Source organism: Leucoraja erinacea, chromosome 38 (assembly GCF_028641065.1).
Source record: "Leucoraja erinacea ecotype New England chromosome 38, Leri_hhj_1, whole genome shotgun sequence".
Taxonomy (NCBI): Eukaryota; Metazoa; Chordata; class Chondrichthyes; order Rajiformes; family Rajidae; genus Leucoraja; species Leucoraja erinaceus.
This window is the reverse complement of record NC_073414.1, coordinates 5,924,797-5,950,368: the sequence shown is the minus strand read 5'-3', so window position 1 is coordinate 5,950,368 and position 25,572 is coordinate 5,924,797. Positions and strand designations below refer to the sequence as shown.

At 39.8% G+C, this 25,572-nt stretch overlaps 1 protein-coding gene across 1 annotated transcript in view; it reads right to left on the bottom strand.

Moving 5' to 3' along the window:
* LOC129714189 (mitogen-activated protein kinase-binding protein 1-like) overlaps nucleotides 1-23,680 on the bottom strand; it is a 40,334-nt gene extending 16,654 nt beyond the window's left edge. Inside the window, exons 1-20 of the mRNA XM_055663705.1 lie at nucleotides 23,516-23,680; nucleotides 14,981-15,072; nucleotides 14,058-14,120; nucleotides 12,712-12,769; nucleotides 11,227-11,397; nucleotides 10,036-10,173; nucleotides 9,112-9,294; nucleotides 8,857-9,017; nucleotides 8,567-8,756; nucleotides 8,180-8,329; nucleotides 7,182-7,357; nucleotides 6,389-6,480; nucleotides 5,308-5,433; nucleotides 4,960-5,030; nucleotides 3,602-3,723; nucleotides 3,106-3,181; nucleotides 2,251-2,362; nucleotides 1,575-1,638; nucleotides 957-1,079; nucleotides 12-139 (exon numbers count right to left, since the gene is read on the bottom strand). Coding sequence (XP_055519680.1) covers nucleotides 12-139; nucleotides 957-1,079; nucleotides 1,575-1,638; nucleotides 2,251-2,362; nucleotides 3,106-3,181; nucleotides 3,602-3,723; nucleotides 4,960-5,030; nucleotides 5,308-5,433; nucleotides 6,389-6,480; nucleotides 7,182-7,357; nucleotides 8,180-8,329; nucleotides 8,567-8,756; nucleotides 8,857-9,017; nucleotides 9,112-9,294; nucleotides 10,036-10,173; nucleotides 11,227-11,397; nucleotides 12,712-12,769; nucleotides 14,058-14,120; nucleotides 14,981-15,072; nucleotides 23,516-23,635 — 2,416 coding nt within the window. The 5' untranslated portion in view covers nucleotides 23,636-23,680. The remainder of the gene's footprint in view (nucleotides 1-11; nucleotides 140-956; nucleotides 1,080-1,574; nucleotides 1,639-2,250; nucleotides 2,363-3,105; nucleotides 3,182-3,601; nucleotides 3,724-4,959; nucleotides 5,031-5,307; nucleotides 5,434-6,388; nucleotides 6,481-7,181; nucleotides 7,358-8,179; nucleotides 8,330-8,566; nucleotides 8,757-8,856; nucleotides 9,018-9,111; nucleotides 9,295-10,035; nucleotides 10,174-11,226; nucleotides 11,398-12,711; nucleotides 12,770-14,057; nucleotides 14,121-14,980; nucleotides 15,073-23,515) is intronic.
* Nucleotides 23,681-25,572: the final 1,892 nt, after the last annotated feature.

Below are 25,572 nucleotides of genomic sequence, written 5' to 3'. Positions count from 1 at the left end.
CCTGCTCTTACCTCTGTCCATGTGATCTTTCACAGGAGTTTGGAATGACCCATCATCTCCATCTTCCCCACTTATTTCCTCCTCTTGATCATCTTCCTGACCATCTGAAGTTAACGTTTTCACCACAAAGGTTTCTCTCCTAAATCATTGCAGAAGAGTTAATACCGAAGATAAAATATGTTTCCACCTTGGAATACACCAAAACCTAGCTCTTCTAATCATCAGTCAATAAATAGGCATACTATTTTTATGCTTTCCTCAGCATACATTTGCATATACAATGTCAAAGTGCAGTTGCAGAAAACAAAAGCACTGTACACACATCAAGTTATATTAGCAGTAATTTTTACTTGGGCTAGGACAGGTTAGTGGTAGCACATTTGAACTGTTACAATCTTACTCGGGCCAATTCTACCCAGGACTTGAGTATCAAACTTCCGTTGAGGCACCAGTGCAATACTGAAGGACTGCTATGGTGTCTGAGCTGTCACCTTTCTGATGCCCCATACATCTCTTAAAGTGTTAGTAAAATATTACACTCCATCATAAAAGCAAGGGATTTCACCCTGGTGTCTTGACCAATATTTATCCTCAATCAACATCATTACAACTCTAATGATCATGCCGTTACTTCAAAAGTACTCAGATCTAAAATGTTTTGCTGTTGTGAAAGGCGAGAATTAAATGTGCTTCAAGATTTATCGGCTAAATGACACTTGGCTTAGAGTTGAATCTTAAACTATTTTGGATTATAGACAAAGTTGTTCTTCGAGCACCACATCATTCATGCAAATGTCACCATGCATTCAGACCAAAGGATTTACAGCTAAATGGAAAGAGTGTCACCCAGATATATCTTGGATCTTTAAACTTTGCAGTTTTGATGTAAAATTAGAAAGACTTAAAGTATTCTAATTTTATGAAGCACTTTGCAGGTCTGCAGGTTTAAAACGTACCTAATTGGTGCTGAAGCCTTGGTTCCACATGTCTTATCTTTTTTAGCGATTTGTTTAATTTCTGAGAGACGATGTCTCATGCATGCAGTCAACTGAGGGTCCAAGCGCCATATGAAAATGCAACTGTGGAATAAAAATAAAATGTAAAATATTGAAATAAAGACATGTAATATGATACTCAGATTAGAAAAGAACAACTTTCTGATTCCGACTTATTGTTTAATCACTGGATATTTAAGTTTGCATGTCAGCACCCTCTAATGTGCAAAGGAATATATCTGAATAAATAGTACATTAAGTTGGGAAGCAAAGGAATGAGAAAGATCTTTCCACTGATCATATTTCAGACATTTCAGTGCCAAATTGGTTACCTAGTGATTAACCAAATCTGGAAAAGGACAGTGCATTTCTCCTATTGTAATGCAGCACAAATTGCATTGTGGCAATGTTTAAAGATCAAAAGCAGAACATGGCAGTTGCTTCAGTGACAAAGTGAAGTTATACATGTGGTGTTGGCTAACAAAAATGGGGCCTTTCAATAACGCACTTTACAACCAAGCATGCTTTGCAAGGAGGTTCTCCAAAAGTGTAATGGCCATTCAGCAGAAAATTACTCACCTGTCTCCCGATACTGTTATTAGATATTTGCAGTCGTGCGTAAATTTCATTCCAGTTACAATTTCTAAAACAGAAGAATAAGAACTAATTAGAAATGTTTTGTAATGTAACATAGTGCTTTAAAGTATTGCAAGCTATAAAGCTATGCCCTCTCATATTTGATATTTCCATCTTGGTGAACTAGTTGTGATTGCCTATCCTATCTACGCCTCTCACAAATTTATACTCAATTATCAGGTCTCCCCTCAACTTCCGATATTCCAGAAAAACAATCCAAGTCTGTCCAACATCTGTAGCCAATACCCACTAGTACAGGCATCATGCTGGTAAACCTCCCTGGCATCCTTTCTAAAGCTTCCACATCCTTCCTGTACTGGGCGACCAGAAATAAACACAATACTCTTAATAAGGCTTTACTGTAATTCAACACACTTTTCAATTGACTGTGATTGCTTATTATGTACTGCGCAAGTGAAAATGGGCACCTCATAGACTTGCCCTGTGTATCCAGTCTTCAGGCAATTTAAACAAGAATGCAAGAGCTGGTCAGATATTTAACAGGGATAAAATAAATAAATAAATAAAAATTGGTGTTAAGGAATAAAAACAAATTTGATAAATCAAGCAACAGAATGAAAGCAAACCAATAATTGCTTTGTAAGTGTAAGTAGATTACCCGAATGTCCAAACATGCTGGCTACACATTCTCCAGTGTAGAAGTCAAAGATAGAAATAGTCTTGTCAGAACAACTAGTGGCCACAAATGTTCCGGAAGGATCCATCTGAACCTAAAATTTAAAGCAGAGAAAGTGCTAGGAAAGTAGACCAGAGACTACATACTAAATAAAATTGATTCAATCACCCAAATGTGAAAATGCAAAAAAAAAACAACAACAAAAAAAAACATACACAGAAAATAGTGATTTACTTCATAGGAAGCAATCATTGTTTATTGTGTCCACACCAATACAAAATGGAACTTAAATCTTACTTCCTTCTTTTTAAATCTTCATAGTCTAAAACTATTAATTTTCTAAAAGACACATTTTGCATTCATGCACTTATATTCAAATGCTTTTATTATTCTAACAGCAGAGGGCACCACAGACCAACATTTGGTTTACGATGAGGCCACTTGCTTCTGTTATTTTCCACAAAGAGTTCGGGAACCTTGTACCATAGTGTTGGAACAAAAACCTAGCCCTTAACATCAGTAAGACAAAAGAGTAGTTTGTCCACCTCAGGAAGTAGCAGCTAGTAGAGATGTGCGAAGACAATTCTGCCTTCAACAAAAAGGCTGTGGTAGACACATTAACCATGTACAGGAGAACCGATGTTCTATTGAAATAAGAATATTCCATTCTATAATGAACTTCTACCAAGCTTACTTATGCTCAAAACAATGTGAAAATAAATGTTTCATTAAATTCTGAATTTCCATATGCTGTTATTCAATGTTAGGCATTATATTGCAAAAGAACTAAGAAGAAATTCTGTACTATTTCAGGTGCTTGAGATTTGCAGTTCTTACTTTGAGGAGAATCCCATCTTCACTCTGTGATCCTTTGAAACATTTTTGTTGCTTCCCACTGTTAATGTTAAATACTCTGTAACAAAAAAAAAATACTTAATGTTTTATACTTCCTTAATCTTCTCCTCTCAAATATATTTCTATACAGTTCTACATGTACTGGCCAATCTAAATGCTGGAGTCATCATTTTTCACTGTGCAATATTATAGCACAGTCTGAATACCACAGTATTTCTAGCACAGTCTATGGATAGTGAACTGGAATGCTGTTAATAGTTACAACCCCAATTGAAATGAGCGAACATATCAAGCAAAATACATGGTAATCTAAAGTTTAAACGGCTCGGTTACTAAAATGGATTTGCGATCTGTATCATGGATTTTCTATTATTTATATCCTTTCCTTCTCAAAGTAATTTATTCTACATCATACAACTTGAGAGTTCTGATATAACAGAAAAACAAAAGACCATTTCCTCCAAGGAGATAAGCATACCTAATATTTCTATCCTGGCAGCAGATAGCTGCATATTTTCGTGTGATATCAACATCCATGTCATACAGGGTGGTCTTTCCAACAACATGATGAGTTCTTGAGAACTGAACTTCATCGACAGACTGCAAAAACAAATTTGATTTAGTCTAACTGCTAAAAGTTTGCATAACTAACATTCAGCATTAAACTACCCACGCTCAACAGTACATATTTTGATGGAAACAATCAGCAAGAGATTAAAAAAATTACAAAATGTGTGTGATAGATAGGGAAAGTCTAGAGGGGTACAGACAAAACCAGGGCAAATGGGACAAGTGTAGATGGGGTGCAGCTTGGTCAGCACGGAAGAGTTAGGCCTAAGGTTCTGTTTCCACGCTGCATGACTCACTGAATGATTCTAATGAATTTCTTCCCACGTATTCACAGCAAACTCTTCCACTGCCACACAATTTTGCCATGGAACGAATGTACCCGTAGTTTTCACAGAGCAGAACATCGAAAATATAAGTCATAGTGAAATCATTAAGTGTGCTTTTACCTCTTCTTAGGAAAGCATTTCATATTTGCAAGCCGGAACATTAATGTGCAAAAAAAGCTTAACTTTTTTTTAAATGAAGTAAACTAACAAAAAATCAAAAAATTATCCACTGACCAGTTTAAGGATAAGGGGGAAATCTTTTAGGACAGAGATGAGAAAAACATTTTTCACACAGACAGTGGTGAATCTCTGGAATTCTCTACCACAGAAGGTGGTTGAGGCCAGTTCATTGGCTATATTTAAGAGGGAGTTCGATGTGGCCATTGTGGCTAAAGGGATCAGGGGGTATGGAGAGAAGGCAGGTACAGGATACAGAGTTGGATGATCAGCCATGATCATATTGAATGGCGGTGCAGGCTCAAAGGGCCGAATGGCCTACTCCTGCACCTATTTTCTATGACCAACTATTCCAGTCTTATATGAGTGAACATTCAACAGCAGGCATGAGATTCAGGGTCTTAGTTTTGGAAATTTTTGAAGTCATGAAGGGTAAAACCTTGGACCAGTAATACTTAATTTTACCAAGTCACAAGAATTGTGTTTATATGTGCAGTTCAAATTTTCTGCACTAATTCTTGGTTTGAGAGATTCTTATGCCAACTCAGGATTCTAATAGCAGTAATTCAGAAGAAATAATAATCTTAGATGGTCAGTTTATCATACAAGTAGCTAGCTTTTGGCATTATCACCTGATAATACATTAAGTAATGCACATCACTGTATTGGATGTGAAGTTCTTTAAAATCCCCTTCAAAGAGGCCAAGCCATCACAAAATAAATGCACAAACTGCAGAGAGAATTAGAAACCAAAAAGGTTTACCTTATGTGCAGTACGAAAGTAGATACTTTTATCAGCTCCACAACTAACCATTTTGACAACATCATTGCAAGCTACAGGAAGAGAATTAAAAGGGACATAACATTGTCAAGCATCTGCATCATATTAAGTGACTGGGACAAATCCAAGTCATTAGTAGAGGTTAAAAAGTAGACATCAACACTGGAAAAGCCAAGTACTTTATACTTTACGGACACCCAGTATCAATGATCCGTGGCATCCACATTCAATAGATATTAAAAATATTTCAAAATGTAATTTTGTTTAATAAGCCCATAAGCAATTAAGCTCAGTGCCATTTATTGATGAGTCATATTGCTTACAAAGTACCTGCAAATTTCACAGCAGTAATAGAGGAGGAATGGTCATCTAGTGTCTGTGCCAGGCTATACTGTTTGTCCACTTTTAATATATGAATTAGACGGTCTCTGCTTGCTGTTGCCAACAACTTCATTCCTTAAAAGAAAGTTAATAAATTTTAAAATACAGTAACAAGGGTACCAGGATTCTTCAGTAAACAAAGGAGAGAATTATGTGATTATTCAGTAATTACATTGACTATGTAGAAAATATACATTTGAATTTTGAATTAGAATTATAAATGTTACCAATTACTCAAAAGTAGCAGTAAACCCTCTTACATGTGATATGGCTGGATACAGACGAGTCAGCTTAAACCAGAGGCAACACTTCAGGCACAATTGCACAAAGTTAAATTCAAATCTATTTGGTAGATTGTTCAAAATATTTAAATGTGGAATAAAAGGTTAAAAATAAAAAGATTATATGCGATCACCCTCACACACAAATTAACAGTGGGCAAACATCACTCCTCCAACACAACCTTTGGGAGAGGAAAGTGGATATGTGGAACAGGTGGAAGTAAGGAAACTAAAAAAGGCCTATTGGTAAAATAGATTAATTTAACGCAAAAGCATATTTTAAAGGATCAGGTTGCATCTTCAATGAGGATTATGATCTCAAAAATGCATAGCGCTTGTAAAAGAGCACTAAATCAATGCACAGCAGCCATAGGAAGTTTTGTCCAAGCATATGCAATAGGCTTCAAAAAAATAGTCCACCATGGCCAATCAGTATGTAAAATAGGCATTGTTCGTGGAACCATTTTGAGTATAAACAGGTAATCGTGGAAAAATGCGTTACCAGTGAGGTGCCAGATGTTTCAGTTTCTGGCGACTCAGCTATTTACAACAACAAATGCACCGCGGGGGGTGGTGGGAGAGGAACAAATTACAAGATTTGGGATTTTTTAAGGAAATATCTGTTTTTATTTAAATACAAGAATTGGGATAAGGAGTAGGTCACAATCATTTGAGATTTAGACTGGGCAGGAAAATGATGTTGATTGGTCCTTTTCCCCCCCTATTGAGCTCAACTGAATTTTACTCACCAGTTTCAGGTTTAGAGTACTCAAGACACAAAATTTCAGAATCGTGAGCCTCAACTTTCATTATTTCATCCAGGAACTGCAGGTCAAAAATTCTAGAAACAGTAAAAAATGTTTTAAAACACTGGGTTTGATGCAAAACATATTTGATTTCACAACTCATTGCACTCGGCTACTTATCAGGTCCCAGACTGCAACCAAGCAAACTGTCCTCCACTTTTTCATGCATAACTGGAATAAATCTCCAATCATAACCACAAATTAAGAATAAGACAAGGGAAAAGTTCAATTAGTTTGTAAATGCTCAAAGTCCTATTTACAATAGTCATCAAATCTTTTATTTATTCACACATGTAATTATCATGTCAAATTAGGAAATAAATACAGTTCCGTTTGAGCAGAGGAGGGATGGGTACATTAAAGCAAGATGATAACTTTTTTGAATCCAGCAAACTGATACAGAGGAACTTGTAAAGGCTATGAAATTCAGGCTAAGCGTGTATGAAATGCCCAGCAGATCAGGTAGTGTTAGGGAAGAAAACATTTTTTTTTTCCTTTACACTTCCTTTAAAATCACTCTTATTTGCCATAATTTTCATATCAGTGCCATCAGCAATTCAAACAGTATGATACTGTAAACATTTTCAGTTTATGTAATTGCATATTACAAGCAATAGGCTTTTCATTTTTAGTTATTTAAATGACACAGTAAAAAGTATCTTCATAAGCAGCAAAATATTTCCTATAACCAACTGTGCTATTAAGTTGCTGAGGAAAACGTCATTATCATTTGTACCTCAGGGTCCCCATCCTATCTCCAGAAGCCAGATGCTGCCCATCAGGGCTGATGGTTATGACCCGAATTCCTGATTTTGTCTCAGACGTTCCTCCATTTTCCGTTCGGTCAGGATTGGTTGTTGTGTCTTGGAGGTGCTGAATATTGCCGTCCACATACACAATTTTGATTAAATCCTGGGGGGGAAAAAAGCCAGGGTCACAAATACTTCAAATTCTTCACTCATTAGATTCCATTTTTCCGTTCTAATGTGAAGATTGGTGCAAACTAAACGTTTAAAGTCTGATTTATGTTTATTCCCCAGTATATTTCCCTATGTGACAAAGCCACTTTTAAAAACACTGATATGGAAAAAAAAAAATCAAATTTCTTGTTTCTTAAATTACCCATGTCAGGATATTTTTGCAGAGGTTTTTGCAGCTTTTATTAAACCATTTGCAGGTCAATGGTTCATCACTACAATTCTCAATTTTAATGAACTATGTTTTATTTATTTAACCTCTGCCATGCTGACAAGGGGAATTCATTCATTTCAGTTGAGTGAAAGTCTCTCTCCCTTCATACTTCCTGAGCTATGTCACTCTATTAATAATTGCATGATGGCCCTTAACACTTTTGTGACACAGACCTTTTTTCACACAGAGAATGGTGAATCTCTGGAACTCTCTGCCACAGAGGGTAGTTGAGGCCAGTTCATTGGCTATATTTAAGAGGGAGTTAGATGTGGCCCTTGTGGCTAAGGGGATCAGGGGGTATGGAGAGAAGGCAGGTACGGGATACTGAGTTGGATGATCAGCCATGATCATATTGAATGGCGGTGCAGGCTCGAAGGGCCGAATGGCCTACTCCTGCACCTAATTTCTATGTTTCTATGTTTCTAACACAAAACTAGCTAAAACTATTTATTTTCACATGAATCTAGCAAAAAAACAAAAGCATGTTGGATTAGATCAACTACCAAGTTCAGATGGAAATGGGAAGTAGAGGTTAAAACTCACTGTGCTATAAATATTACGACGGAATGAAGCGAATTGAAATTCAGAAGTACCACCAGAATTCCACAATCGTATAGTATTGTCTGATGAACAAGTTAGAAAAGATGAAGGTGGCAGACAAGACAGGTTATTATCTTCCAACTCTGGATAAACCTGAAAAATTAAATAATGATTACTGCATTGTGGGTTTTCAATAAAGATAAAGTGGACAAATTTTTACAAAAAAGTTGGATTCAAGGCTATGGATTAGAGAGCGGGGTGGAGGCGAGGTAGTGGAAAAGCAGAATATTCCCAAAGTGGAATTGATTTATCAAATCTCCTGGAAGAGCCAACACTTACAAGGACATTGCAGGTTTAAAGAAAGAAACGCACACACACGTGCTATCATACCTCTACATTCCATATGCTGGAACTATGATACAACGATGAGTAAACCTTCCCAATTTTCTTAATGTCTTTTGTATCCCACACGTAGAGGCTATGATCATTGTACACACATGACAACCATCGATTGGAAGCGTCGAAGGCCATACCAATAATATCAGGATACATAGCAGCTGAATTCTTAGTGAATAAACGGCTGTAGAGAAATTTTTATATCATTTATTAAATATTTATACTTGTGCTTCTTGTAAACAAGAATTTTATGACGGTAAAAATGGACCAATTTTTAAATTTACCTTGGTTCAATTCCTGCTGCCACATTGACTCCCAGACAATGAGGTTTGGGCAGATTGATGATAAAATGGAGGTTTGTAGGGTTAAATAATTTCAATGTTCCATTGGAACAACCACAAAAGATGAAATCCTGGGATGCGGCGATACAATTTGCTGCAGAGGTCTGTGGGGAAAATAGGCGCAGATAAAAGATGCTTTTTAATTTTGAAATTATTTAAATATTAAATTTGTATCAAAGGAAGCGGAGATCGACATACCTCTAAATTCAACCATTTATCCAGTACTTTTTTCCCATTGAACTGGCAGAGAAGACCAGAACTGGTGATGCAAAAGGTGCTTTTGGCCATTTTCCCTTTACCACATGCCACTCCAGTGAAAAAGTTATTATGGAGCTCACCCAGTAATCCAGATCGTCCTGTTAAGGGAACTGTAATATTTGCCTGAATTGGAAAACATACAGGGATTTGGTTTAGTAGTCAACAAAAATATGTTAAGTTACACAAGAACACCACCAAGCACCCATTAAGATTGCTCAAAGATTTGATCAAAAGCAACTAACAAGTTCAGGATAAAATTCGGTCTTCATCTCATTTAATTTCAAAGCAAACGTGTTGGGCACACCAAAGAGTTATAATCTTATTAATATATAAAATAACAGAAGACCCTAAGTAGAAAGTATATCACAGACTTACTTTTGATCTTGGTAGCCAATTTTCAAGATATTTTAAATTTTATGGTCAAATATAAGGACGTAACTTTGATTTCATCAAAAATAGCAGGAATCACATCTTCATCAAGACTCAAAAATATCTAAATGATTATCTCCATGCCGGATTCTGACAATTAATCTTGGCTGAAGATTATATGATTAGTATTAATAGCTAGCCCATTCAATGGTTCTAATTAAATTGTCGAGTTAGCAATCAAGCAGAGAAAAAAAAAATGTGTGGCAAAAACAAAATGAGGCAAAAGCCAAACTTGCGAAACAAATTAAGAACACACCAAGGCAACTACAATTCATTACAAAATAATTTATCGAAATGATAGCTTACAACAGTTATGAAAATAGCATCTTGAAATGAAACTATTTATCACAGATCAAGACTAAAATGATTTTTAATATAGTGACAAGCATTGTATGCCAGATTAGAAGGCAATCTTAGACAATGATAATAACCTACCTTGCAGGTTTTAGAGTCATTCAGGTACCAGAACTTAACATGTCGGTTGCCAGCTGTGACAAAGTAACTGCTGTCTTCAGAAAACGAAACAGTCGTCACTTTACTAGAAATTTTATTAGATGCTACAATGGAGTTTTTCTGTAAAGTAAAAAGTATTTATTTAAGTACCAATGCACAAGACATATCCTCACCCTATACTCAATATGTGATAATTTTTAACTAGAAAAAAAAAAATCAGACAGTAGAGGATAAGGGCCTCGATATTCAAAGAATACTGACTGGAATTTAGAACCAGACAGATTTTTTTTTTTTTTAATTTTTTTTTTTTTAAATGGTGGGATAAGATATGGAGGATCTTGGCAGAAGATTGTTAGATTGCGGTTCCTTCCATCATTGAGCAGAAACAGTTGCATAATACAACGTAGACCACGTCAGAAAATTACGTTTAGTTTAGAGATATAGCATGGAAGCAGGTGCCCACCAAATCAACTTTGACAGTAGACAAAAATGCTGGAGAAACTCAGCGGGTGAGGCAGCACCTATGGAGCAAAGGAATAGGTGACGTTTCAGGCCGAGATCCTTCCTCAGACCCGAAACGTCGCCTATTCCTTTGCTCCATAGATGCTGCCTCACCCACTGAGTTTCTCCAGCATTTTTGTCTACCTTAGATTTTTACAGCATCTGCAGTTCTTTCTTAAACACGAGTCCACTTTGACCATCAATAACCTGTTCACACGTTCTATTTTAAGTCCACTTTCTCATCCACCCCCAAAATACCAGCGGCAATTTACAGACACCAATTTACCTACAAACCCCCATGTTTTTCGGATGTGAGAGGAAACCAGAGCACCTGGAGGAACCTCACGGGGAAAGGCACGGGGAGAACATGCAAACTCCACACAGACAATGGAGATCAGGATTGAAACTGCGAGATAGCAGCTCCACTAGCCGTGCCACTGCGCCGCCCATCATACCGCATGATTAAGATGTAATTATCTGGAATTTCATTGCTACTACTGATTACTAGGTACACATACATTTGGAATTCAAGTCTAGTTGAAGTTCTGTTGGGGTTCATTCCAGACAGATTAATCCCTTGGATTTTTATCCCACAACATACTTCCTTCAGGTTTAATTGCATAAACAGAAAAACGACTCCACTACCTTTTTATAACACAATTGTCATCCTACCTTCCAATCCCAGACATTCACAAGCTTGTCATGCTGGTAGCCTACTGATACAATATACTTCATGTTGGGTGAAAAAGCCACACACGATACTCCATATTTGTGGCACTGCAGTTCAGCCACTTGAGTCTTCTCAGCCACATCCCAGACCCGCACTGCAGGCAAGTGTCCACTCTGAATTTAAAAGTAAAATTACTTCAGCACATTTGCAGAACATACACTGGGGATCAATTAAACAATTTATCAGGTCACTGAATTTAGATATTTACTGACCCCCAAATTGCATTTACACTTTGGGGCTCAAGATCTGTTTCATTTACAGCTTATGAGTATAGCTGAATATATATATTTTTTAAATGCCTTCCCTTTAACTTTGCATCTCCTAACTATATACTTTGTTTTACTTTTTCCATACATAGTGCAAAGCTACAACTCATTTGTCCATCCTCCTGTGCAAAATACTGCGTTTGATTCCACGCTCGCATTCAATATGTAGTCATAGCGTGGAAACTGTCCCTTCGGCCCAACTTGCCCACACCGGCCAACATGTCCCATCTACACTAGTCCCACCTGCCTGCTTTTGGTCTATATCCCTCTAAACCTGTCCTATGCATGTACCTAACTATTTCTTAAACGCTGTGATAGTACCTGCCTCAACTACCTCCTCAAGCAGCTCGTTCCATACACCCACCACCCTTTGTGTGAAAATGTTACCCCTCAGGTTCTTATTAAACCTTTCTCCCTTCACCTTAAACCTATGTCCTCTGGTTCTTGATTCTCTTACTCTGGGCAAGAGACTATGTGCATCAATTGTAATTACATTTATTTTATTTCCTGTTGGCCGAAGACAGACAGGTCAGTAGAAGAAGGAGAATTGAAGCGGCTAGCTTCTGCGAGTCCCAGATGAAGCATTCTTTCAGTCTGCAGACAATAGCATGCAACCTTGATGACATCAACTATCTGTAGTCCAACTTCAATTAACATTTCTTTAATGCATCTTTTTCATAATTATCAACCGAAAATTAAATTCAGTGCTCAAATTTCAGTTAATGTTAGCGCTCTCGAATGAATCACTACATTTTGCAAAATTCAGGAATACAGGTAAAATTTCATCAGGTTACCCACCAATTAAAAACTAAACAGAGAATGTAAAGTGAATAAAGTATGTCAGAAATCCCAATAATATGGTAATCGATTTTTCTAACATTGTCAGTGAAGAGTAAATGGAAATGCCCAAGTTTAAAAAGAAATTACAGGAACAGTTAAGTTTGTTTCAATGTACAACGCACTAGGTTTGGAGAATTCAATGGAAATAGAACAAACTATATCCAAGAGATGAAGCAAAAATGTAGTGCAATTAACTGGCTGCATTGAAATAAATTGACACACTTTGTCTCTTCACACTTATTTAGAAGGTTATATATCACAGAACCTGATAATAACATTCCAGACTGCAAATATTGCCTGCCACTTTAAGAAGACACTCACCTCCCCCGTAACTAAGAATTTTCCATCTGGTGAGAATGCCAAAGAACAGATTGCTTTCCTACATCAAGAGAAAACATCAAGTGAATACTTAAATCGAAGCACAGTATTAATTTTTAAACAGCATTTTATCAACGCCAAAGAATATTGAACACGCAAATCCACTTCCTAGCTATTTTAATATTTGCACACCAGGAAAGGTAACATTCTCAGCTATCTGAAAATCAACATGAAATCACAAATGCTTTGTAAATATTTCCCAAAACTTCCGTAGGATGCCAAAGTGGATCGCTTCTGTAACCATCACCGGTTTACTACCAAACTCCTAACATTCCCCCTCCTACTTCTCTGCTAGTGCTGCTTGCCACCAACTTAGGCCAACTGACATGGATAACAAGAACCTACATATCAGATACATTTCTATGGTTAGAAGAGTTAAAAGGAATAACCTTTTAAAAATGTGGTTAAAATAATCAGTAAACTCAGTACTAATAAACAAGCCCAATGAGTCTATGATTATCCAAATATTGACCAGTCAAGATATTCTACCCAACTCTAATCTTAATAAAAAAGTAAAAATGTGAAATAAAATCAGGATCCTGCATCCTGACATGCAATGGTAAATGAGAGCTAATGTATTTTACAACATTAAATATCCTTCATCAACTCAACCTTTAAAAAGTAGTCATTAAGTAATGCATTGTGTGCCAAAGTTTTCTTTTGTGCATGACATGATTGGATTGCTCCACCATAGGCAAGTACTGTTTTTCTCCCGTGTCATTGAGCTGGATGCAAAATAAAATTAATTTCTAGAGAAGAATGTGATTGCAATTATTTCCTGATTAAATTTCACCATTGCAAATATTGCTCCCTTAGAGAGCTACCCAAGAAACCTAGTCATATTTGGAGGATCAATAAATATTTTGATCGCACTGTGGCAGGAGTAGTGCTATATAAAAGGACCCTCCTCCAAGAGGTTCCAGCCAAGGTCACTTTTAATTTTTGCAACCTGCTCTTGTTGTTCCTAACATCCCCATAATCCCCACTTAATTCTCTGCACCCAAATAACAGAGAATTCAATCTCTACACCCACACCACTCATTGGGATTGTGTTTACCATTCTATTTAACCCCTCAATTCCCCATATTTTTCTTTGTGTGTCCTGTTGCACATGAAAGAAAATGTACAAAGTATAAAACCCCCCAAAAAATCAGTAAATTTGGGGTGGTGAGTCCATAAACAAAATGCTTGTTGAAATGAAGAGCCATGACCTACCACCCCCTCTTTGCCACCCAAAGCAATGATACAGACTAATTGCTTGGCTAAAGTTGTCTTATTTGTCATCTTACCTTGAGGCATTGAGAATATGACTCTGCTTATTCTTCTTTGGGTTGCAGAGCACCACCACGCACCTTGACAAAGAAAATTAGAACTCAATTTTGTAAGTTTCAGAAATTATTTTCTCATTTAAGAACACCGATTTGAGTAAGTAAGTTTGAAGTAAACCCAACTTTACCAAAATTAATTCTGCACCAAATAGAGAATGACATAGTGAAGCCATGAGACTAATGTTTTACACACAATGTTTTGCTATTCTTGCTTATTTTCTTAGCTTAAAACAAACCCAATTTATACAGTTTACTTTTGTTAACTTTGTAATCTTGGCATGTTGTAACTTTATAAACTCAGCAACTTTGCATTTTCTCTGAGATCACCCCCACCCCCCCCCGTGCTAAAATTTTCTTCTGCTTCCCAAAATATGTTTTAGTGGGTACATTAATTAATTGATTGCTGTAAGTTGCCCCCAATGTGTACGATTAATGTAAATAGAAAAACAGCACAATGCAGAATACAGAGATACAGCACAGAGATACAGTCTTTAGTGTTATAGTTACAAGAAGTGCAGATAAAAAAAAGTGCAAAGGAACAATGAGGTATTTTAGGAGATCAGGCCACATTCCTTCTCAAGAATCATGCATATTTAGTTATCATATGCACTGACATGCTCATACTTGATAATTATGCTTCCTACTTCCGCATGCAAATTGCCAACATGTATCACAATCAGCAAAGTTTCCAGAACCAATCCTTGTGAAGCACCATTCACTATTCATGGCCTTCCAATTTAAAAAAAAAGCCAATAATCTTAGTGCCTATTTTGAATGGGCAGATTGTTGAATATCAGTTTAAAATAAATCTCTTTAAAACCAGCAACTGTTTCAATTATCATTCATGCTTTATCCACAAAAGCTGGGTCTACATTGCCACTTACCCTGCCGGATAGGCCACTAGCCCTGTGGTCAAATCACAGGCTAAACTACTGCTGTTGGATGCTGTAATCCCAAGGACTTTGTCCAGTGTAATCTATAAAAAATAAATAAAAGCAAAACATCCAGATTACTTTGATGTTTAAGAAGGAACTGCAGATGCTGGAAAATCGAAGGTATACAAAAATGCTGGAGAAACTCAGCGGGTGCAGCAGCACCTATGGAGCGAAGGAAATAGGTGACATTTCGGCCCGAAACGTCATCTATTTAAAAGTCAAGAAATGTGCCACCAATCAAAGTGAAAAATACTGTGCAGGTAGCAATATTATCCTCAAAGTGAATGTTAGGATAGAATATTTGCTGCAAAATGGAAATTACCCATATTTCTCTTGTTTTTAAATAACTTACTAAAAGATGTGCAAACCCATGTCAAAAATTTCCATATAACACGACTAAGTGGAATGTTGGAGGAACAGTACTGAAATACTGAAAGTAAACCTACGAGGAATATCTGTGGTCCCTATCAGTTCTTCACAGAAATACGAAAAGAACTGGAATCACTAATTAAGTAAACAAATCTCGAAGGCATCGAGAAGAAATCGAGAACAATTTTGGATTTCCCTACAGATTCAAAGAGTTGCACAGCTGATTTAAGCATTGATTTAAGTATAGGATTCGTTTTAAAATTATTTTATTTACTTTTAAATCCCTAAGTGGTCTTGCCCCGTCCTACCTATCTGAGCTTCTTCACCCTTATTCGCCCTCCCGCTCTCTCAGGTCAGATGATCAGCTGCTCCTGATTGAGCCAAAGACTAAGCGGAAGCTCAGAGGGGACCGTGCCTTTGCTGTGTCGGCTCCGAGATTGTGGAATGAATTGCCTCTGCACGTTAAACAGGCCCCTTCTCTAGCTGTTTTTAAATCACTCCTGAAGACATATCTATTCTCCATGGCCTTTGTAGACCAATGAGGTGTCGAATTGTTTATTAACTTTATTTGCTTGGTTTTGCTGCGTTGTTTGTACTTGTGTTTTATGTTTTTTAATTTATTGTTTGGATTTTTGTATGTAATTTATGCGCCTCGTGTTAGTTGTATGTTCTGTTGTTCTGCCTGTTTTATGATGTCTTGCTTGTTTTCTTTTTTCTGTACAGCACTTTGGTCAGCTTTGGTTGTTTTTAAGGTGCTTAACAAATAAAGTTATTATTATTATTATTATTATTGACCGTGCAACATAGTAAAAATGATGTACAAGTACTTTTCTTAAGACGCATATTCCCGTGTTGTGAATTGGATTTAACGCAATTGATAAATTAGATAACATTATTTGAATTTGGTGGGCGGCAGTTTATAACACGATTTTGATCAGAAAACTAGACAACTACTGAAAAAAGCTGTGTGGCAAATAAAAGCCTAGGGAAAACAACAGACACAAGGAACTGTAGATGCTGGTTTACACAAAAGAACATAAAGTGCTGGAGTAAGTCAGTAGTTTACGCAGCATCTCTAACGAATATGGCTAAGCGACACCTTCTATCCATGTTCTGAAGGGCGCGACTTTTACGGCAACTGCCGGCACCCATCATAGGTCGCCAAAAATTCTCAACATGTTGAAATTCCAGCGACGACCATAAAGACGCTACGACTCTTTGGGTGACTAGGAGACTTACTCACAACCATACAGGCGACACCCTGGCGACATGTCTGTATGGTCAAGAGTAGTCGCCCAAAGAGTCGTACCTTGTTCTGGTCACCACTGGATTTTCAACATGTTGAAACTTTTTGGCGACCTGTAACGACCCAATGATGGGTGCCGGCAGTCGCCGAAAAAGTTGTGCAAGTGGGACAGGCACTTTTCCCACCGAATTATTCCAGTACTATGTATTTTTGTAGAGAAAACTAATTGTTTTGATATAACCACCACACAGTAATCAGACATTTGTTTCTTAAGGACAGACTGTCCGTTCTACTGGTGGCCATTGAAATTGACAAGTATTCTCTGCTATCGACAAAAAAAGAACAAGTGGTAGCAGAACTCAGCAGGCCAGGCCGCCAGTGCGGAGGTAAATGAACAGGTAACATTTTGGGTGACCAAAAATGTTGCCAGTTGATTTCCCCCTGCAGATGCTGCCTGGCCCAATTCCTCCACACTTTGCTTTTTGCTCAGGATTCCAGCTCCCAGTGATCCTTAAGCAATGATACTCAATTAAACAATGATATAGCCTTTAGTATTTTTCGCCATAAGAAAAATAGACTTAAAGCTATTATAAAGTCCATTACTTTGAAAATCTTGTGGGAGAAACAAAACTTTGTTTTTGCGGAGTCTGAAACTCTCAGTCCAAACACTCTATTCCCCATTATCAACATTTGTCTAATGTGATTTTCTCTCACATGGGATGTCTTTGGACCACATCTGTTGCATTGTTAACTACCCAAGTTACAACTGTAAATACAAATGTTCATTACATGTACTGTGACAGAATGGTCTAAATAACCAAGTTTAATAAAAGGGATTTTTAGTTCCTTGATAAGGTCCACAAAAATATTCTTTAAATTGCCCATTAAACGCACCTTAAATATTTAGTGCACATACGGTTCACATATAAAGAGGGGACAGGGTGCATGAGTAATTGATAAGTAATTGATGAGTAAAAGATTTCAATTGTATACAATCACGTGTATTATAACGTATCAAAAGATGGGCAACTCAAATATTAAGCAATTTTCATTAAACTGCTACAAAATATTAAACGGAAAGCCTGCTTTTTTTTTTATGTGCCTTAACTAAATATGCAATAAAAGTGCAATATAAACACCCTGATGGCATTTGGTGTTATTTTTTAATCATTTGAAAAAGATATATATATGGCATTAGTGGGTTATTTATACCAGTCACCAACCACAGTTATCCACTTTCACAAATGTAATTTAAAACACGTTTAAATTTCATTAGTTGAGAAGTAAACCATACAAGACATTTAGAGTCAAATGCTGCAGGAGTGGAAACAAATGTGAACAACTCCTGCCACAGTTTAGGATTTATTGGCTTAGGATCAGATTCTTGTGGTTTTAGGCCACACCCTGGAAGATTCACAAAGTTAGTGACGCCTCCATGCAAAAACTGCAGATCTGGTGAATTTTAAAAGGAGCCTTTTCTATAAAGTGATGAGATTAAGCTGAGCCCTTTTCCCTTGATAATGTTTACTCATTTATACCCCTTGGAGACCATTGAACCAGAATATGAAGAACTACCACCTTCCTTTCTTTATGTGCTCAAAATCAATTACTCATGCACCCTGCACTGTAAGATCTCATGTCTTCCACCATGACATGCCAAATTTTACTATGCTGTTTAAATCATAGAATCAAAATCAAATTCACAGTAAGATATTTAAAATATATCATAGAACAACATTCAGTTTATGATGAAAAGTCTGTCCCATTCAAATGCTTCCACTGCAAAAGCAATTCTCTTTCTCTTCATATCTCAGCATTCGCTGTAAGGCACCAACTCTACCGCTGTGCCACCGTGACCGCCTGGACAGGCCAAATATAAAAGGATCAGAGAGAGGCTTGAAGGCATTTTACGCACTAAAAATTTCTGATTTGCGATAGAAGAGCGTTAAAAGTGAAGTCACAGCCAAAAATCAGCTGTACAAGGAAGAAAGGTCAACACAGCAATAGTTGGAGAAGTAAACAGACATTCTGTGGCCACACACAATTCCATGATATTTTGCCTCCTGGGTGCAAAAGTCAAAGATGTATTGAGCAGCCACAGAACTTTCTGTACTTTGAGAGTGAACAGCTATTTATTTTTGGTCTGTTGTATAATCAACAACATAGGAAGAAATACAAATGAGGTCTTCTGGAAAGAGATCAAGCAAATGCTCAAAGGTGATAATATCCAGGTTTTACTCCCAGCACCACACAGCAGTGAGTAAGGAGTAATAGAGCAGATAAATGGAGCAGTTTACAGCCCCAATGCAGATTAATGTATGGCTGTGGCATCATTGTAGGAAGGCAGCTTTAAGAGTCATGAGAAATTGGCATGAAGGGTTGAAATTGGGCAGGTAGAATTGTTTTATGCAATAACATTTGTGACAGTATTCATAACTCAATTATATTTGGTTATACGAAAGGACAAAGAAAAACAAAAAATAGGATATCCTTAATTTGGGAAATGCATGGGATCATTCTTTTCTTTGCATATTTTTAAAAATGTATTAATCAATATTAATATACAATAGTATTAATAATTAATGTTGGCTATTAAGTAATGTAATACAAAATATATATAATTATTATGCATTACACATTTTCCTATGCATATTGTCATCCAAGGTACCTCAGCCACTGGCTACATTCTCAAAGAACTCTGGTACATTTTATATACATCATGTCACTTCTGGAAATCCATAGTGACATTATGTAATTTGGTTAATATTTTCTAAGTGTTCTGTTACCTCATCATTCATAATAGCCTCTAGTATTTGCCTCACAGATATACAATCTGTAATTTATTTATTTTTTAATTGTTTTTAAATGTAGCAGGATAATGCTCACCAATCTGCTGCAACATTCTATTATTCCGTAATGTACAGAATTCTAGAAAATTATTAACACATTAACTGTTCATCATCGAAAATATATTTGCCCAATCTGACTTTTGTGGGACCTCAGGTTATCAGAGTCCGGGATGTGATTAGTGGAGTTACCAGAACCTGCAGACGATGGAATCGGGAAAGGAACATGGAGCACAGGACCGAATAAGGGAAGATATGACTTGGTGGGAATGAAGGAGGAAAAGGAGGCCAGATGACAAGAGTGTGTAGGTGATGGGTAGATGGTACGGGTGAGGAAGAAACTGGGTGAGTGGGAACAGGGTGTTGTCATAAAGGATGGCAATGAAAGAGGCAGAGAGCAGTCGGGTCAGTGTGGAATAAAGAGGGGAATTGAAATGGCAGGCGCTTCAGGAGCTTTTTTAGAAGCTTCAGGTGCCCATGCGGGCAGAGCACTGATGCTCAGCAAAGCAGTCACATAGTGTGCACGGTCTCACCGCGTGGGTTCCAGCCTCTTGTTATTCCTTCCCATCTCTGCTCCACCCCATTCCATCTACCACTCCATTCCTCCTCACCTGGACCCACTATTGTGTCAGCTATCCCCCCCCCCCCCCCCCCACCCCCCCCACCCCACCTGGTTACATCCTCTCCATTCTTTCAGTCCAGAGGAAGGGTCTTGACCTAAAAAAAAAAATCAGCTACCAATTTCCTTCCACTGATGCTGACAATCGTAAGTTCCTCCAGTAAAGTGTTTTGTGTGGGAAGTAATTAGACATACCAGTCTTCCTTGATTGTCCACCTCAACCTCCTGGTATATCAGTTCAGTTCTCCACTCACAGATCCCAATTCATCAATTAAGTACAAGCTACGTTTCCACCATTAACTATAATATAACTCAGCTGCAGAGACGCGTCTTGGTCCAAACATGGACAAAACAGCTAAATCCCTGATGACAGCTGAGAACAACTGGCATAGACATCAAGACAGCATTTGATGGAACATGATATCACAGAACCTCAGTAAAACTGAAAACAACAGGCATCAAGTGGTGAACGCTGCTATGATTGAGTCATATTGCATAGAAGGTGATTGTAGTGAAAGGATATCAACAATTCCCAGACCTAGGAGATGGCAACTGTGTAGTGTGTTGGACCTCACCAATATCAGTTGCATTATCAATGACATTTGTACCATCATAACGTGGGGATATTTTTTGATGACTGCACCACGTTTCATTTCTCAGCAAAGAACAGTCCAAAGCTGAATGCAACAATTATACAACATTCAGGCATGAAAAGACAAGTTGAAACTAATAATTATGCCAATAGAGGCAGCAATGACAGCCAACAGGAATCTAACACTAGTTCTTATCATCAATAGCATTACTGTCACTCCACCATAAATATCCTGGGAAGGGGAGGAGTTGTTACCTCTAAACCTCTAAACGAAACTAAACCAGGCTCTTGCCCACCAATCCTCCACAGAAACCCCTAGAATCCCTTTGCCAACTGCCTCCACCCAAGCTGCCATACACACACTCCATTGTCATTAAGCCCACTGCCTCTTGTCGTATCCATTTTCTGCGCAATCTCATGGAGCTCGAAACCTCTCCTTCAATCCCCACTCCCTCTACTAATCCCTAGACGACCTCATCCCTCAGGGTCAAGGAAAGAGCGTTGACGTCGCGGCCCTGTTCCCACCGATTATTCCACTGAAGCGCAAGAAGCCATTGTATGCAGATGCCGTTAGGTGTGTTCAGCTCTGGTTGAACAATTTCTAATCGTGATGTGGACTAGATAAGAAGACCTAATCTCTCAAACACCCCCTTCAAAATTCCAAATGACCCTCATCCTCTTCCTTCATTCACTCTTCCTGTCAACCCCAATCCCTCACCCACATCCCCCAAATCCCATGCCAGGTTACGTCCCCAACAAGTCCAAACTGTCCCAACCTTCCTAACCCCTCCTATCGCTCCTGTGACTTCATGCACCCCACCCATTTACCATCTCCCCACTTGCCCACTGACTCCCCGAAGCCTCTCCTCAGCCTAACCCACTGAACTCCCAGCACTGCCCACTTGCCTCCCTAACCTCAGTAACGCAAGCTTGCCTCCCCATCTCATCACCACCCACCTACCTGACTGAGCTCTCAGTATCACCCACTTACCCTCTTGACCTCCCAGTCCTGCCCACTTGCCCCCTACCCTTCCCCAACCACTAACCTCCCAGCTCCTCCCACTTGCCTCCCCACCTCATCGGCCCCACCCAGGCCCCAAACCCCACCAATTTTCCCCAAGCTCCGCCCACTTGCACCCCACCTCCTCAGCACCATTCCATTTGCCCCCCCTACCCACACCCCACTCTCCCCTCCTCAGCACCATTTGGCCCATTCCCCATTCCATTTTCACCCACTCTTCCGCTCCCTCTCCCCCTCCCTATCTCACTTTTCTCCCCACATCACTCTGTCCCCCTCCTCCACCCCAACAGAAGAAAGCAAATGACATGTTGGGGACATAGCAAGGGGACCCGAGTATAGGAGCAAGGTGGTCTCCTAATTTGAGGAAGGACATTCTTGCCATTGATGGAGTGCAGCATAGGTTCACCAGGTTAATTCCCGGGATGGCAGGACTGACAAACGAAGAAAGAATGGATCAACTGGGCTTATATTCACTGGAATTTAGAAAGATGAGAGGGGATCTTATAGAAACATATAAAATCCTTCAGGGATTGGACAGGCTAGATGCAGGAAAAATGTTCCCAATGTTGGGGAAGACCACAATTAGGAGTCACAGTTTAAGAATAAGGGGTAGACCATTTAGGACTGAGATGCGAAAAAACATTTACCCAGTGTTGTGAATGTGTGGAATTCTCTGCCATGGAAGGCAGTGGAGGCCAATTCACTGGATGTTTTTAAGAGATATCGCTCTTAGGGCTAATAGAATCAAGGGATATGGAGGGGAAAAGTAGGAATGGGGTACTGATTTTGGATGATCAGCCAATTATTGAATGGCAGTGCTTGCTCGAAGGGCTGAATGGCTTACTCCTGCACCTACTTCCCATGTTTCTTCCCCCTACATCGCCACGCTTCCCCCCCAACTCGAGTGCATTGCCCCATTTGCCCCCCCACCCACCCTCCCCCCAACTCCTCACCCCACTCCCTTCACCACCCCCCATCCCACTCCATCCCCTCCGCACCCCTCTCCCCCCCCAACCTCACCCCACATACCCCCCACTCTCCTGCACCACTCCACCACCGCCCCATCCCCACTTCCTCAGCACCACTCCACCCTCCCCCCCGCGCCACCCACCACCCTACTGTCCCCCCCAACTCCTCACCCCCATTCCCACCTCCTCCCCACTCTCCCCACCTCCCCATCCCACCCCACCCTCCCCTCCTCAGCACCACCCCCCCCCCCGCATCACCACCACCACCCCCCACACCCTCCCCCCAACTCCTCACCCACTCCCACCCACTCTCCTCCCTCACCACTCCACCACCTACCCATCCTCACGCCCCCCACCTTCCCCCCCTACCGCACCCACCCCATCCCCCGCGCACCACCACCCTACCACCCACCCCCCCCCCATCTCTCAGCCCACTCCCACCCTCCCCCCCCCCCAACTCCCCTCTCAGCACCACCACCCCACCCCCAACTCTCCACCCATTCTCCTTCACCGCACTCTCCCCCCCATCCCCCCCTCAGCACCCCCCATTCCCCCCCCCCCCCCCCCCCCCAAACTCCTCACCCCACTCTCACCAATCTCCTTCACCACACTCCACCCACACTCTCCCCAAAGATACTAGAGGGCCTCAAGTATCTTTACCCTCCCCATCCCCACTCCCCTTCCTTTCTCCCCCTCCCCATCACACTCTCCTATTTACCCCCCCACCTACAGTCCCACTTTCTCCACTTTCTCCACCACCACCACCCACCACCACCACCCCACCACCACCACCACCACCCCATCATCTCCCGTGCCCTCTCACCCGCTCGGCGACGTCCCTGGCGACCGGCCGCGACCTCCTGAGGCCGAGGGCGGAGGGAGAGCGCAGTAGGTTCCTGAGGCGGCTGGTAATGCTGTTGCTGTCCGCGGCAGCGGCCGCCATCCCGGCGCTTCTCCTCGACTCTCCTCAACTCCCCTCGATTCTCCTCAACTCACTCCCCTCAACTCCCCTCGACTCCCCTCAACTCTCCTCGACTCCCCTCAACTCCCCTCAACTCCCCTCAACTCCCCTCAACTCCCCTCGACTCCCCTCAACTCTCCTCCCCTCGACCGGGATGGGGAACAAAAACTTCCCAACTGCCGCAAGAACAACCTCAGAAACTCTACCCTGCGCAAAGACACGAATATATTTGGCCGTGCGCTCCCAGCGGCAGCGCAGGAAAACTTATATAAAACTTTTATCCCCGCTGTTTATTCGCGGCAGCGGCGGCGCGCGCGCGCTCGCTCGTTCACGAGCCGAGATTTAAACTCCAGTCTCCAACGGCCGGCGCGGCGCGCGAACCCCCGTTCAAACTCAAGCGGCGGCCGCTGATTGGACAAGCGCGGGTGATGGACGCGCGGCCTGTCCAATCGCCGCGTGGCCCTCAGCTCATGTTCCCGCCCTGTGATTGGACCGAGCCCACCCTAGCAACTATATTAGCCAATAGGCTTCGCAGAATCACCGCCCAAAGCTCGTCGATATTCCACATCTGCGTAACCCAACGCACTGAGCTGTAGTACGTAACGGAGCGTCACGGCCGCCATCTTGGAATGCAAAACGCCACTTCCGTTATGCCTCTTGCAGTGTAATCACTGTTGTTGGCTAACAGTGTGTGATACAGCTGACATATCACATCACAGATTTTGGTTAATTTTAAAGATATATTTATATATATATATATATAAATATATATATATATGTTAAATTTAATGTTGTGCAGTGTGTGTTAAATCAAAACAAGGGAAACTGCATAATACAATACAAGGGAAACTGCACAAAGGAGGGGGTTGTGGAGGAAGGATGGGAGGGAAATGAGCAAACAGATAGATTACACAGGGGGAAAACACATATACATATATATATATATATATATACATATATACATATATATATACATATATATATGTGTGTGTGAATGTGTGTTTGTGTGTGAGAGGCAAGTTAGAGATAAATAGATCTCAAAGTTCCTTGGTTCTTGGTCCTCCAAAATATTCCAAATGGAATTTAAACTGGAGGTGGTGAAGGGAGGGCTTAAGCCAGAAAGAGTTATTGGGAAGAAAGAGCTACTTTAAATTTAGTTGCATCTGGTTGGGTAACTATAGTTGGGTGGAGATTATTCCATGCTTTATGGATCAGAAGCAACTGATTTAAAACAACACTATTTCTCTCTTTATCTTATTTGTCAGATGATGTACATAAACTATAAAGGCAATTATATTTATAAATATATACATATAAATATATGCAACTATATAAATATATTAATTCATATATATTTTTTTTTACAAAACTGCACACAAAAATAAGACATGGGGTCAAATTTCAAATTCTTTAAATAAAGTTGACAAGCACTTTATTGGGTTCATGACTAACATAGTATCAACAACAAATATAAGAAAAGATAAAACATTGATGGCAAGTTTCTGAAAATGGCATCAGAATACATAAATACATTTTGTGCAACGGTTGTCGTGTGACCTGGTTGGCACAGTAAGCGCATGTATTTCTTATTCCTTTCTATGTTTATGAATACCACATGGAACAATAAAATTGCAAACACTATTTCCACTTCATTCACCTGATCATGCAGTAGAATACTGCATCCATCTGAGTGGATGACCGCTTCAGGCAGGTGATGAAGGGCCCCAGGTTCTGGGAGATGCCCGAGAAAGAACGCAAGATCAAGATTGACAAAAGGTTTCAAGGCATGTTTCATGAGTATAAATTTAAACTGAATACACTGTGGATAAGAGGAGCGGACCAATCAACCACAGCACAACAAAAGACCTGAAGCGCTTTTATGACTTGGACTCCAATGATCCCGACTTGGATGATGATGA